Genomic DNA, 14,924 nt, shown 5'->3' with positions numbered 1-14,924 from the left:
ATTTTGGAATTCCTTCTTTCCCTATTTTGGGGATGGGGAATCTCTGTCTCTCCACATACTACTCAACTAAAATTTTCTCCCCATTTGTGACACCATTTGGTTACACCTGCTAAGAATTCAATCACCTCTGAAGGCTGATACATAGTTTAGGAGTGCTCAAATGCCATAGAATGTAGAGATTGTTAGTAATTCCTAAGGATGGTAAGAATAAACCTTTCTTCTATGTATGTTAACTCTGTTAGTATTTCATTCCACTGGTCCACTGCAGATTGCTGACAGTTTAAAGTTGTCAGATACTGTATTATTGTCAGTTGAAAATACAGCAACTATTTGCATATTGTTCTCAAGCAGTTTCAAAATGCTTTGATAATTTAATCATGAAAATGCAAACATATACAGCGCCCTAAAACTTACTAGGAAAATGGCTCTGTTTAATTAGTCATACCAACCTCCTCTTTTAATTTACCTGCTGAACTTGCCAAATTAGTACATACAGCTAAGCATAAATGAAAATCTTATTATACATAAATAGTACGGTTAGCATTCTGAATTTTCAATTCCTATATTGTTTTGAAGTGAATATGAAAGCTGGATACGGATAGCATACCATATTTAAACATTAAACTCTATGCAGTATATTTAGTTTATGCATTAATTTTATGAATTTAGATTTATATCAGATAAAGGCACCAGAGCGGATAATAATTTTTAAGAGGAAAGCTCACATCCTTCAACATGGTTCACAATGAAGTACAAAACAGAAAGGCAGTTTTTAAAAAGAGGATAACGATAACAACGTTCATATTAGAATCAGAAGCAGCATGAAAATTGTTGCTCTGGCAAAGTAGCACTATTTCATTCTTCTGGGTATGTGATGCATGTACTATATATGAATAAAATCAAAATAAGGCATTTTATTTTTTTTCACGATAATTTGGAAATACATTTTTCTTGCTACGTACGCAGGGTTGAAATCCAGCAGGTTCTGACAGGTTCTGGAGAACTGGTAGCGGAAATTTTGAGTAGTTTGGAGAACCGGCAAATACCACCTCTGGCTGGTCACAGAGTGGGGTGGGAATGGAGATTTTGCAATATCCTTCCCTCAGAAGTGGGAAGGGAATGGGGATCTTGCAGTATCCTTCCCGTGGAGTGGAATGGGAATGGAGTTTTTGCAGTATCCTTCTCCTGCCACGCCCACCAAGCCATGCCTACCAAGCCACGCCAAGTCCACCAAGCCACGCCCACAGAACCGGTAGTAAAAAAAATTGGATTTCACCACTGCATATACTGATTTTTTTTTCTTTATTTGTTTCTTTATTTTGACTGTTTTGCTTTAAGGCTGATTGAGGAAATATCCAAAAACATGTTTGTATAAAATTTCAATGATAAGGGGACAAGAATTTAATTGCCATTTAGTGATAAATTAAATCATGCCATTCTACAATTTTATGTACAGGATAAAATTGCCAATTTGCCAATTTTTATTCTAGCAGAAAGGGGGGATTTTGATGACCACACTGAAATATTGTTCTTTTTTGATTTAAGGAATTAGTAGACTATCTACGAATTCATTCACATAGTGCAACTTATGCCACATCTATGGCTCCTCCTATAGCAGAACAAATTATAAGAGCAATGAAATGCATCATGGGACTAGATGGGACCACACAAGGTAGGATATTTCACTAACCTGGTCTTATCTGTATTGAAAATACTGTAGATGAAATTGTCATCATAATAGCATATACTGTAAACATATTTGGTATGAATGAATGAATGAATGAATGTATTTTTTTTATACTCCAAGTATGAACAAGAAGTTAATTTTCAGACCAATATATCTGAACTCACATAATTCTCCTTGGAAGATGGTGCATGCTCTGCCTTGAAGGATGTTTCATGTTTTACCTTGTCCCCTGCTCATTCCATGTTTTTGTTATCTAATTTACATTAAAATATACAGATAGTCCTTGATCTACAACTATTCATTTCGTGATGATTTGAAGTTATGATGGCACTAAACAAATGGTGATTTCAACTGGTCTTTAGAGCTCCAACCATTCCAGGGCCCTCACAGTCACATGATCGTGATCTGGATGCTTGGCAACTGGTTTGTGCTTATGACTGATTGCAGCACCCCGCGATCATGTGGTTGTCATTTGTAATCTTTCCTGCCAGGATCTTTAGAGAGTTAATGGGGAAGTCAGCAGAGAAGGTCATTGATTGCTGGGCTGGGGCATATGTCTCTCATCTGTGCACTCTCCCCCATCCGCTCTACACTCACACTGCAACAGCCATTCATAGACCCTGCTGATTCTCATACACCTTCCTCAACCTGATTTTTTTGTGCTGCCTTCAAATCCCTCATTTTAGAGAAGGATGTTTTGGGTGGGGGGGTCACCTTAGAGCTCTAGAAACCCCTGGAGGAAGGTTATTGGACCCATTTCAATCTGACTTCAGACAAGGACATAGTATTGGGAAAGCTTTGAAATCTAAAATTTGTTACTACCGGTTCTGTGGGTGTGGCTTGGTGGGGGGGGGTAATGTGACTGGGTGGGCATGGCCAATTTTTTTTTCTTTTAAAACCATTTTTTCTACAACCTCTTCGGCGAAGAGGTTGTAAAAAAATTTCAAAAGGGTCTGACGATCCCAGCTGAGTTGCCTGATCAGCAGAGGCTTTTTTTCTTTTAAAAGCCTCTGCCAATCAGGCAACTCAGCTTGGATCGTCAGAGGCTTTTAAAAGAAAAAAAGCCTCTGCCGATCAGGCAATTCAGCTTGGATCGTCAGAGGCATTTAAAAGAAAAAAAGCCTCTGTCAATCAGGCAACTCAGCTGGGATTGTCAGAGGCATTTAAAAGAAAAAAAGCCTCTGCCGATCAGGCAACTTAGCTGGGATCGTCAGAGGCTTTTTTTTTACTTTTAAAAGCATTTTTTCTGCCAAAGAGGTTGTAGAAAAAATGCATTTAATTTTTTTTTTTTTAAAAAGCCTCTGATGATTGTGCAGCTCAGCTGGGGGGGAGGGGGAGGGATTTTTGCTACCGGTTCTCCGAATCACCCGCCTCCATCGCTACCAGATCAGGCGATCCGGTCCGAACCGGGAGCATTTCACCCCTGGAATGGGGAGAGCATCCATCCTAGCTCTCTTTGACTTTTCAATGGCTTCTGATACTATTAATCCATGGTATACTTCTGGACTGGCTCTAGGAATTAGAGGTGGGACACATAGTATTACACTAGTTCTTTCTTTCTCCAGGTTCAGCTCCTGTCGGTGTTAGTGGGAGAGGAGGAGTCTAGTCCTAGATTCCTGCTATGGTAGCATATCTCAAGGCTTTACTTCCCACATCTGCATGAAACCATTATAACATTTAAGTGACAGTTGTATGAGGTGCCAGCATAGAACAGAAGTAACATATTACTTCAGCACAGTGTCTGCTGTGAGCAGAATTATTGTACCATTTCTAAAGTGGCACCAAGCCATGGAAACATAATTTCCATGGCTAAATTTAATTTAGTTTGCAATTGATATCGTAAAAATTGACTGGTTTAAGTGTTTTGTATATAAACATTTTTGCCAATGGAGGGCAATATTGTCCTGATTTTTCCAGTATCAAAGGATTCTCCCCAAGCTTGAGAAGTAAAATACAGGTTTTTATTTCAGTACTATTTTTGACAAAAATGCTCTTCTATAACATCTGTGCTGTTATTGTATACTCATTGGAACAATGCAGTGGTTCTAATTCACATTACAACCCCGAGTGGTACCGTATTTTCCGGCGTATAAGACGACTTTTTAACCCAGGAAAATCATCTCAAAAGTCGGGGGTCGTCTTATACGCCGGGTACCCGAATCTGAGTTGCTGGCGCTGACCGATGACACTTTGGGAGCGCCGGCAACATTGAGGGGAAGCTGTACTCTGAATTAGTTCCAACCTACAAGAGGTGCCAGGCAGTGCGCGGCCCACGAGAAAGGAACGCGTCCCCACTCTACCCCGGAATTCGGGTCACCTTCCTTCCTTTCCCAGCAGTCCACGGTGAAAGCGGCGGCGCGGTCGACCTGGGCCAGCGCCTTGCACACCTGGCTCTGAGTCTCCATTATGAGAAGCTCCATGCGACTTCGCATGTCTCCGCCCCAGTCGCGCAGCTCTCGCAATCCGCTCACCGGAGGAGCCATGAAGTGCTCGCACCGCCTTGCCAGATCTTCCTCGTCCTCCTTTCCCCACGGCTTTTCCCGTTGTGATTGCTGCTGCTGCTGCCGCCGAGGCTGCTCCTTCATCTCCGCCCACCGCACCAGACCCAGCCCGGCCAGCACCGCCGTGGCTCCCGCAGTCCAAGAAGATCGGCACCTGGGCTCGCAGGCAAAGGGTGGGAGTGCGCAGCGATCGACGCTGATCGCAGCCACCCACCATCGCCCCAACGGGAAGAACCGCCCGGCAGCAATTCCAAGGAGCCCGAAGCGAACATCCTGGAGCAGCACGGGCTGGCCCAGAGGCTTAAACCCCGGGAGCCCAGGTGCTGGCAGCCCTCATCTCCTAATGCTTGGGACTGCAAAATCCAGCTGCTCCCTGGACCAGTCACCATTTACCGCTCCGAGTCCCAAACATTAGGAGATGAGGGCTGCCGTTCTTACAGCGCTCTTACAGCGGAGAGAAAAAGCCGGATGCCGCTCTCCATTGCAGACACCAGATCGCCCCCCTGCAAGCTCTCCTCTCAAGCAGTCCAACCAAAGTTTCCAGCCCCGCTTCAGGGAGCGCTCCTCGAGAGACGAGAGTTTGCAGGGGGCCGATTTGGCATCCGGATTAGAGAGCAAAATCCAGCAGCTCTCCGGATCAGACGCTATTTACCGCTCTGAGTCCCAAGCAGCAGGAAACAAAGGCTGCCTTGCGCCGCAAATATAGCAAGGCAGAATCCTGATGCTGCACTTTCAGCAGACAGATGAGGGCTGTCTTGGCCATCGGCTGGCGCAAATATACCAAGGCGAATGCTCATGCCGCACAAGTTCAAGTAGTGCTTCGCTCCCACACTTCTTCCGGCCCTCAGTCTCTCAGGGAGATGCTTGACTTCCTCTCAGCCCCAAGACACTGGCTGGCCCATGAGATGAGAGAGAGAGAGAATGAGAGAGAAAGAGAGAATCAGAATAAGAGAGAGAGAGAAAGAGACAAAGAATGAAAGAGAGAGAAAGACAGAATGAAAGAGAATGAGAGAAAGAGACAGAGAGAATCAGAGAGAGAGAGTGAGAGAGAGAGAATGAGAGACAGAGAAAGAGACAGAATCAAAGAGAACCAAAGAATCAGAGAGAGAATGAGAGAGAGGGAGAGAAAATGAAAGAGAATCAGAGTGAGAGAATCAGAATGAGAGGGAGAGAGTGGGGAGAGAGAGAAAGAGGGGGAGAGAGAAAGAGAATGAGAGAGAAAGAGTGGGAGAGAGAGAAAGAGAAAGAGCGGGAGGGAGAAAGAGAAAGGGGGGAGAGAAAGGGGGACAGAGAGAAAGAGAGAATGAGAGAGAGTGGGGGGGAGAGAAAGAGAGTGGGAGAAAGAGAGAGAGAAAGGGGGGAGAAAGAGAATGAGAGAGAAAGAGTGGGAGAGAGAGAGAAAGAATGAGAAAGAGGGGAGAGAAAGGGAAAGAGTGGGGGAAAGAAAGAATGAGAAAGAGAGGGGGAGAGAGAAAGAGAATGAGAGAGGGGGAGAGAAAGAGAGAATGAGAAAGAGTGGGAGAGAAAGAAAGAGAGGGAGAGAGAGAGAAAGCGAAAATGAGAGAGAGAGAAAGAGAGAATGAGAGAGAAAGAGTGGGAGACAGAGAGAGAGAGAGACAGAGAGGATGGAGAGTGCCTGAAGGACCCCATCCCGTACTGGGAGTCCAGGTGCTTCAGCAAGCGGGGCACTGGATTTGTATTAGTGGTCTGCGAAATTTAAAATTATGAAGTTGGTGGTCCCTGAGGTCCAAAAGGTTGGGGACCCCTAGCCTAAGACCATCGGAAAACACATATTTTTGATGGTTTTAGGAATAACTTTATCGTTGGGGGTCACCACAACATGAGGAACTGTATTAAAGGGTCGCGGCATTAGGAAGGTTGAGAACCACTGCCTTAGCTGCTTGCCTTGCTTCGCTTGCCTGAATCCATTCCATCAGCAAGCAACTCCCTGCCTACAACCAAGCAGGCAGGGAGTTGTGGACTTCAACTCCCAGAATTCCTCAGCCAGCAAAACAAAGCTGGCTAAGGAATTGTGGGAGTTGAAGTCTACAAGTCTTAAAGTTGCCAAGGTTGGAGACCCCTGTTCTATTGGGTACATAAGTTTTTTTCCCCTTTGGGATCTTTAAAAAAAAATAGTTAATTGGGTTTTTTTTAAGTTCTTTTTTAGACCTAGCCATTTAAAGTTTAGGAAGTTTTAAATTTAGCTTTCATATAAAAATAAAATAAAATAAAATAAAATAATATTTGTGCAGCTTTCTGAGATTTAGTGTGTTTCTGTAGTGTTTCACTCTAACTACACAAACACACAAAATCTCACAAAGCTGTATGTGGAATTTTGTGTGTGTAAAGTGTGAAAGTTGGGTTTTTGGGCTTTTTGTGGCTGTGTGAAGTTCCTGCTTGTTGCAGGGGCCATTTTGGGTCTAGCACAGCTACTTTTACATTGTGGATGAGCCAGTTGTGTTGTGTTGTGTTGTGTTGTGTGTGTGTAAAGCGTGAAAGTTGTTTTTTGGGGCTTTTTGGGGCTGTGTGAGGTTCCTGCTTGTTTCAGGGGCCATTTTGGGTCTAGCACAGCTGCTTTTACATTGTGGGTGAGCCAGTTGATGTTTTTTTAATTTTTATTTGGTGTGCGTTGGAAGAGGGATAGTCTTATACGGCGAGTATAGCCCAAACCCTATATTTTAACAGGAAAAGTAGGGGGTCGTCTTATACGCCCAGTCGTCTTATACGCCGGAAAATACGGTAATTTGTATGGTAACATTTTTTTTTGTGCAGCGGCATCTTTATTTGCTTAAATGCTAAGAATGTTTGAAATGTTTAGAATGTACCTGTTCCTTTTTGTTGTTTGAAGAAGGTGTGGCTGCATTACTAAAAAGTCCCTTACTTAGTTAGCATTGCAGGCATATGGGGGATAAGACTCCTAAATGTAAAAAGCTAGTATGGGATGGGGTGAGGCTGTAGATCACCTTTTTCTGACAAATTCTTACAATTGCATTTGCCCTGACCCACAAGCATATCTGCTCACCCTCCAACTGGCCAGTGGAAAATCAAAATAGCAACATTTCAAATTGTTCTCTTTTCTTATTTTGTTGTGATGGGGAGATGCCACAACAATGTCTCAACTTGAGGGGAATATTGAGGATCTGGGAGGCAAATGAAAAACACCTGTGCCACAGTCTCAAAGGAAATGCTACAAAGGCATATTTACAGTGTTTCTTTGGGCTTCTTCTCGAAGTTAATCACTTCAGCTCAGCTCGGCTTATGAAGAGTTCTGCAAACTTCATAGTATTGTGCAGAGATGAGCACAGCCCCTGTGTTGGATCAGTTCAACTTTTGCATATGGGTGGAGGCCAGAGTAGAGCAGTTTTTGTTAATAGGTATTTTGCTTGTTGTTTTCTGGACAACATTTTGGAAATGATTGGCCATTGCTTTCTCTCTAAGGGCTGAGAGACAAGTGAATGGCTCAAAGTCACCCAACTGGCTTTCTGCGTAAGGCAGGATTAGAACTCACAATCTTTAGTTTGTAGCCTGATGCCTTTAATCCAGGGGTGAAATCCAGCAGATTCTGACAGGTTCTGGAGAACCGGTAGTGGAAATTTTGAGTAATTCGAAGAACCGGTAGCAAAAATTTTGAGTAGTTCAGAGAACCAACAAATACCACCTCTGGCTGGCCCCAGAGTGGGATGGGAATGGAGATTTTGCAATATCCTTCCCCTGGAATGGGGTGGGAATGGAAATTTTGCAGTATCCTTCAAAATACGCCCAGCAAATGATGCCACGCCCACCAAGCCATGTCCACAGAACCGGTAGTAAAAAAATTTGGATTTCACTACTGCTTTAATCACTATACTAAATTGACTCTTGTTGACGTAGCTTCTATTAAATGTGACTGCTTTATAATGAAGAAAAGAGGTATTAGATGTCTTTTTCAGAAACTTTTGAATTGGTCTTGTTCTCATTTGCTATTAACAATATTTGGTAGGGTGGTAATCTATCTTCGGTTTAATGGTGAGACCAGACATTTATTTAATCTCTGGCACAGTGGAGACTTGAGTTCTGCCAAACAAGTTTTTATAAAAAGCTTTCTGTTGTAAATATAATCTGCATGTTATCAAGGCAGAGCACATGTTCTCAATATATTTCTTAACATTTAGGCAAAACGTAGTCTCAGAGCCAATAAACACCCACCTACCAAATGCAATAGTGTATCATCTTGAGAGCAAGTTTTTTGCTTATTACTTTTACTTGACAGACTGTTGGGTTGTTATGGGATTGTCTCTTTCTGTATCTGTCTCAGGTTTGGAAGAGCTACATTCCCTGATTCTCCTCACTGCATCACACACCAAGTGCCAGGCTTTATCCAGATATGGCAAAAAATGTGTCTATCTAGAAGTTTAACTTTGCATCCAGTTAACGGCTAGTTGCAGAAGCTTCATAGAATCAGTAAGATTAGAAGATCTGCTTTATTGCAGGCAAGAGGTCATATTTATGCAGAATATCTGGCTATTGCAGAGCACAAGAATCAAAGGACACACACCCAGTGTTATTAATTTAAAAGACAGAGATAGATAGATAGATAGATAGATAGATAGATAGATAGATAGATAGATAGATAGATAGATAGAAAGATAGATAGATAGATGATAGATAGATAGATAGAGTTAGAATATCTTATAACCAACTCTGAGCAGCTCCCAATCAAAAGTTAGAATGGCATAAAAGCCATATTAAAGCTATAAAAATTAAACACATTAAAAACAAAACCCTGGCATCAAAGTCAAACTTCTGATGTACAGTCACTTCATTTTATCCCAGTGCTTGGGAATAAAATCCAGGTCTTCAGATCTTTATGGAAGGTTAGGGAAGGAGAGGCCTGACAGGGGACATGTGTTCCATAGGGCAGGGGCTGCCGCAGAAACACCACATTTCTAGGTCCCGTACAATGGCAATATTTAGGGGAAGGGATATTTGATTGGATATGATGGGTAGGTTATTATTAATTATTATTATTAATGAGATTTATATGCCGCCCTATCTCCAGCCGGACTCAGGGTGGCTCACAACAGTAAAAAACATCTAATGAAAAAGTTAAAAAGAAATTTAATCCAAATCTCATAATTTAACAGTTAAAAGTGCAATTAAGACTAACAAGTTAAAAATTAAGGCTAACAAGTTAAAAAATAAAAAAGATGTCCTTAGGGAAGGTGGTCCCACAGACAACCTGATTCCGTGCCAGATAAGGTTTTAATGGTGATGAGCAGCACTTTGAATTGCACCCAGAAAGAAACTGGGAGCCAGTACATGGACAAACCTGGGGTGCGGGGGGGATAACTGTGCATGCTGCTGTATTCTGGACCAGTTGATGTTTCTGTTAGTCTTCAAGAACAACCTCATGTACAGCTCATTATGGTAATTCAAATGGGAGATGACCAAGGCACACGTATACATGCCTCTCCCTCTCTCTCACACACACACAAACAAACATTTTCCCCAGAATTTCAATCCTAGACAATTTTCTCCTGTCCACTCAAGGCAATAGATTTTTGATTTTGACCATTGAGGATATCAGTTACATAATTATTCTGACTGGGCTGAGAATTATAACCTCCCATCTAACCTAATCTAATCTAATCTAATCCTTTAAACTAAGAAGGATCATGATTCCCCAACTTCAGGTTTCCAGATGTTGCTCAAATAACTTCATGCGTATGGTTCATACAGTATCTTCCTCTTCTCTTCTAATCGTCCTTGCATAATTATTAAAATGTATTTTTGTTTCAATAGAAAAACAACTCCCCAAAATATCTGATATTATACCAAATATCACTCAAAATATTATATATACAGATGACATTGTAAAATCAGAGAAGTGGTCACAAAGAAACTAGTTACAGAAGTCCCATTCAGTTTCACCTTGTTCCCCGAAGCAAAATTCCCAGAAAAAAGCTTTCAATTCAATTCAATTTCAAAAATGAATGATATGAAAGAAGGTGTAGTTTAGATCCAGTGTATACAGTATCGTCAAATAACAACCAAGGATGTTCCTCCATTGCCTCAGTATGTAGTCTGCCACTGCCTGTGAATCAAGAAAGCCTCCAGACTGCCTTCCAAGTAATCCCGATAGAAAATGTGTGTCGTACTTCCAATCAGGATGTTGTCAGATAACAGTGAGAAGATGAACATGTCTTCAAGGACTTATGCCACCATTGCCATTTGGAATTCAAGCCAAGGAACAAAAGTATAAGGCATGTCCCTCTGTTGGAAGGGAAATACCAATTTGTTTTTAAATCACACCAGTTTGTCTTAATTGGGTTGCTAAGATAATTTTTTTTTTTTACCCAACCTGTCATTGGCTCCTACCGCCAGTTCAGGATAGATAGATTTGGAGTAGTGGATGAGTGAACATTTGTCCACATTCTGATGACACATAATTCTATATCACTACATTAATCTATATAGTGATTTCAGGTAGATTGACAAGCTTTTCCTGCTCTAACTATCTGAAGCAAATACTTCTGAAATCTTATGCAAGATTGCCAGTTGCTTGTGAGATTTCTACAATATTTCAAGGAATAGATGAGGCATCTCTTAGAAATCTGGGAGGCCCCACATTACCATCCTCTGATTACAATGAAGCCAGGGGAGGGTTTCACTTATCTTTGCTAACGGTTCACATGCACATCCCGTCTGCGCATGCGCAGAAGCTTCTGTGCATGCGCAGATCGTATTTGATGATGTCCGGGTGGGTGGGTGGAGCTTCCCGCCACCGCTGCTACCGGTTCACACAAACTGGGGCGAACCAGTAGCAACCCACCACTGAATGAAGCCATATAGAACTTAGTAGCAAGCTTATTGAAGGCCAGAAGGAACAAGAGGAAGCCAGCTCTCTTCCAGGGTGCATCAAATTAGCCTCTGCCTAGAATTGTTACACCTTCAGCTGAAGGCGCCTTCATTTTCTAGCTCACCAAGTGTTTTCATAGAGGAAGGTTCCCTAACAGAGACCACTCAAAAATCAATGAGAAGTTTAATGTATGTGTTGGAATCACCGCAGACTTTATCTTCCTTCCTCTATTAGAAAGAACAGGCTTTTTAGACAGGTTGGTTAGGTAAATATTGAGACATATTTATTTCTTGTAGTGACTTTGCATGAAGCTGCATGAGCCACCTGTTTATAGATATCAAGTAAGAATCTGGCAAGATCGCCTGAAGGTGGCCCATAAAGAATTAAAATAATCAGATGGATTAAATTCTTAGAAGAAGGCTAAAGAAAATATGAGTTTTCATTTTGCAACCGGGGTTAAATTCATATTATTGTAGCAGGGTGATGGTACTCCCTCTTCTTAATCACCCCATTCAGCCACGTTTGGGGGAGGGGGGGAATGTTTTAAGTCAGAACAGTTTATCTGGAACCAACCAGAAGAAAAAATAGAGCTTTTATTTAAACCCTTTTCTTCCCATTTAAATAGCATATTGTAATAAGTATTGCACGTTAACAGGAATTATTGTTTTGTAAGATGCTTTCTCTATGCCACTGCCCCATATATAATTCAGAGCTAGTGCCCATTGATAGGAAAGACTTACTCTTAACTTTTTAAATAGCTAAAGTTATAGTAATTACATAAACTCAAGAAGTATTTGTATGTGTGTGGTATATCAATCCAGAATATATTCTTATGAGTTCTGAATGCTTTGTGTGTTATTCCCCACATCTGTCTTAACAATTTACTGTCACACCTGTATCTGCAGAAAGCATATTTGAAATATGAGAATATAGTGCCATCTCTAGGTCATGGGTAAAGCCTGTCCTTACATCAGCACAGGCTCTCACAGACATCTGGTTCATCCTTAGTGGTTTTTGTTTGCACGTCCTTTGGGTTTCATCATCACCCATTAAAGATAGTACATAGTTTGTGTGGAAGGAATTCAGTCCTGAATTTAAAGGATTTAAGTCCCCTCTCATCCCTCCCCAAAGGAATATAGGCAGAAATTCTTAAATCTCTATTGCCACGTTCTCAGGAAAACTAAGATCGCTCATTTCAAAAATATGGAAGAGGTGTGGAGGAGATAACTAGCCCTTCCTTTGACTTCAAACCAGATGTGCTCTCGAGTTTTCAGAGCACTAAGAAATTAAAACCTAAGTATTACAGTTACAGCTTGAACTTGTAAAAGTGACACATTAAACCTGCTTCAGGCAAAACACACTCACCATTTCGGCTCCATGTCATGCCCTTGCTAAATTACCTTGATTTAATGTTGAGCTGCATCTGGCTGCGAGTCTGTAATTGTGTTCAAGCCCTGAGGTTTTTCCAAAGTACCTATCACTGTAATATCTGTTCTTGTGTGTTAAAATAGCTCAGCCAAACTTGAATATGGGGGAGGGGGGGAGGCTTTCAGTTTAAGTGTGTGTGGTCTCTGACCGCAAAAACACACAAACAAAAATGAGATGAAAGTGGCAAGGCTGAGGAAGGAGCAACTTACATCCTTTTTATCATCTGGTGCAGAAGTTCCCCTTTCCTTCTCCGCTTGCCTTTAAAGCACACACACACAAACACACACACACACACACATTATCCCTTTGTAATTCCTTCACATCTGTTCACAATGGTATTGGTGTAAGAAAGGATAGAGCGTGTTTCAGGGGTGAAATGCTACTGCTTCACTCCGGTTCAGGCAAACCGGTAGTAAAAAAAAGCTACTGGTTCAGGCAAATTGGTAGTTAGCTACCAGTTTGGTTGAACCAGTAGTTTAAAAAAGCTACCATTTCCTCTGAACCAGTATTTCCACAGCTGTGCAGTGGGATTTAGCTTTTCTAGAAAGCAGGAAATCCTGCTTTCTAGCGAAGCTAAATTGCACACCACAGTTGATCCCCCTCCCCCCCCGCTTCTACTTACCTTCCCAAACCTCATTTTGGTGTGTTCTGCGCATACGAGCACGCGCAGAGCACGCATTTGGTGCACATGCGCATACACGGCCAGCGAATCAGTAGCAAACTGGTTCAGATTTCACCACTGGCATGTTTTGTTTATGTCTCAAATAGAAGCAACACTTGCTTGAATGTTTTTCTATAAAAACGTAACATTTTTCAGGAATGTCATTTCAGATTTCTGCTCTTTGCTAGGCTTTTTTGCTCTCCAGCAGAGATTTTTGGCATATATACAAAGAATGGCCCAAGGAAAATCCAAATACTCTCATGCATAAATTCAGTCAAGACCATGACAATAACATAATTAATTTAAAATGAAGCATAATCTTATAATAACCAGCAATATGGAACCAGTTGGAAGGGGCCATTCATGCAATCAGGTCTGACCTTTTCTTCAGTGCAGGAATCCAAGCTAAATTTTCTCCAAGAAATCCAGCCTCTGCTTGTATCTATCTAGCAAATTGGAATATATCCATTTCCTGGATTATTTTGGCTCTACTGCCTAACTGCTCTTCCTGTTAGAAAACTTCGTAATTTTGGATTGAAGAATGACTTAAGTTACGCTTAAAATTAATATTCCATATATTATGTTCCGGGTCAATACAAGACAGTTAATATCCTTCAATTGCTTGAAGAGTTTGTTCATATTTGTTTCTGATATCTTTTGTTAAATCTAACCATGCTACGTTCGTTCAAATTCTCCTCACAAGATTTAGATCCAGGCTCCTTATCTTTTTCATTGTTCTTTCTTTGCACTGTTTGTCACTCTCTGAATCCTTCTTAAAGTAAGATGACCATTAATAGCCAGATAATATAATGGAACAATTATTTTCTATACTTTGAAATAAATCTAAAAGAATTACAGATAGTCCTTGCCTTAGGACCATTTGTTCAATGACTGTTCAGAATTGCAATAATTAAATGACTCATGATTCTCAGTTAACAACAAGACCAGGGAATGCTGGAATTGTGGATGCTAAAGTTGCAGTCATGTGACATCTTGCTTTACAACCATATCACTTGGTAATGTTCCAGTCCTAGTTGTGGTCATAAGTTGAGGACCACCTGTAAAGTTTTTTTAAAACATATTTATTTGTTTATTAGATTTATTTGCTGCTCCATCTCACATCTAAACAACTCTGTGCTATGATAACATATATATATATATATATATATATATATATATATATATATATATATATATATATATATATATATATATATATATATATATTTCAAATCACACAAGAATAGAAAAGTTTTACTCTTGTGCCAAAACTATATTGAGGTAGATAACAAACAGACATCTTAGGGAATTGTATTGTTTAGCTGGGGCGAACAGTATTGCTGAAAATATGGATTTGTATGCAGCTTCCTGATGTTTTCTCTTGGTCATAGATGTCTCTTAAACGATTAAGGAAGGAGCCTGAATTTTAAATTTGAAGATGGAGGGAAAGGGTAAAGCAATAAGATGGAAGGTCAAATGATCTTTGGTTGAAAACATAACAGGCATCTCACACTGGGCAACTGCACACACCATTGATTTCATATTGCTCTCTACTTATGTCATTACAATTAAAGCAAATATCATAGCCATGGAATATGAATTACTAAACTTGTGGCAAACACATTGTAAGGTTCTTTGATATACTATTTTTTAAATGCTTAGGTGAGCTACTTCAAAAAATACCCCATCCTGAAAGGCAACATAGAATTAATTAAATAAAAATAAGTTAAGCTTAGTTATATTAAATATCACTTTTTTGATTAGATCTTCTCCAACTATGATGACATCTTTTCCCATCACTTTACATGT

At 40.7% G+C, this 14,924-nt stretch overlaps 1 protein-coding gene across 3 annotated transcripts in view; it reads left to right on the top strand.

Moving 5' to 3' along the window:
• The window catches only part of SPTLC3 (serine palmitoyltransferase long chain base subunit 3), a 118,662-nt gene that overhangs the window by 81,004 nt on the left and 22,734 nt on the right, over positions 1–14,924 (top strand). For all 3 annotated transcript variants that reach the window (XM_034432385.3, XM_034432384.3, XM_087882293.1), the window contains exon 9: positions 1,546–1,672. In XM_034432385.3, the coding sequence (XP_034288276.2) occupies positions 1,546–1,672 (127 nt within the window). The remainder of the gene's footprint in view (positions 1–1,545; positions 1,673–14,924) is intronic.

Source organism: Pantherophis guttatus, chromosome 1, assembly GCF_059756535.1.
Source record: "Pantherophis guttatus breed Tessera chromosome 1, ASM5975653v1, whole genome shotgun sequence".
NCBI classification, from domain to species: Eukaryota; Metazoa; Chordata; class Lepidosauria; order Squamata; family Colubridae; genus Pantherophis; species Pantherophis guttatus.
This window is presented reverse-complemented; position numbering and strand designations above follow the sequence as displayed.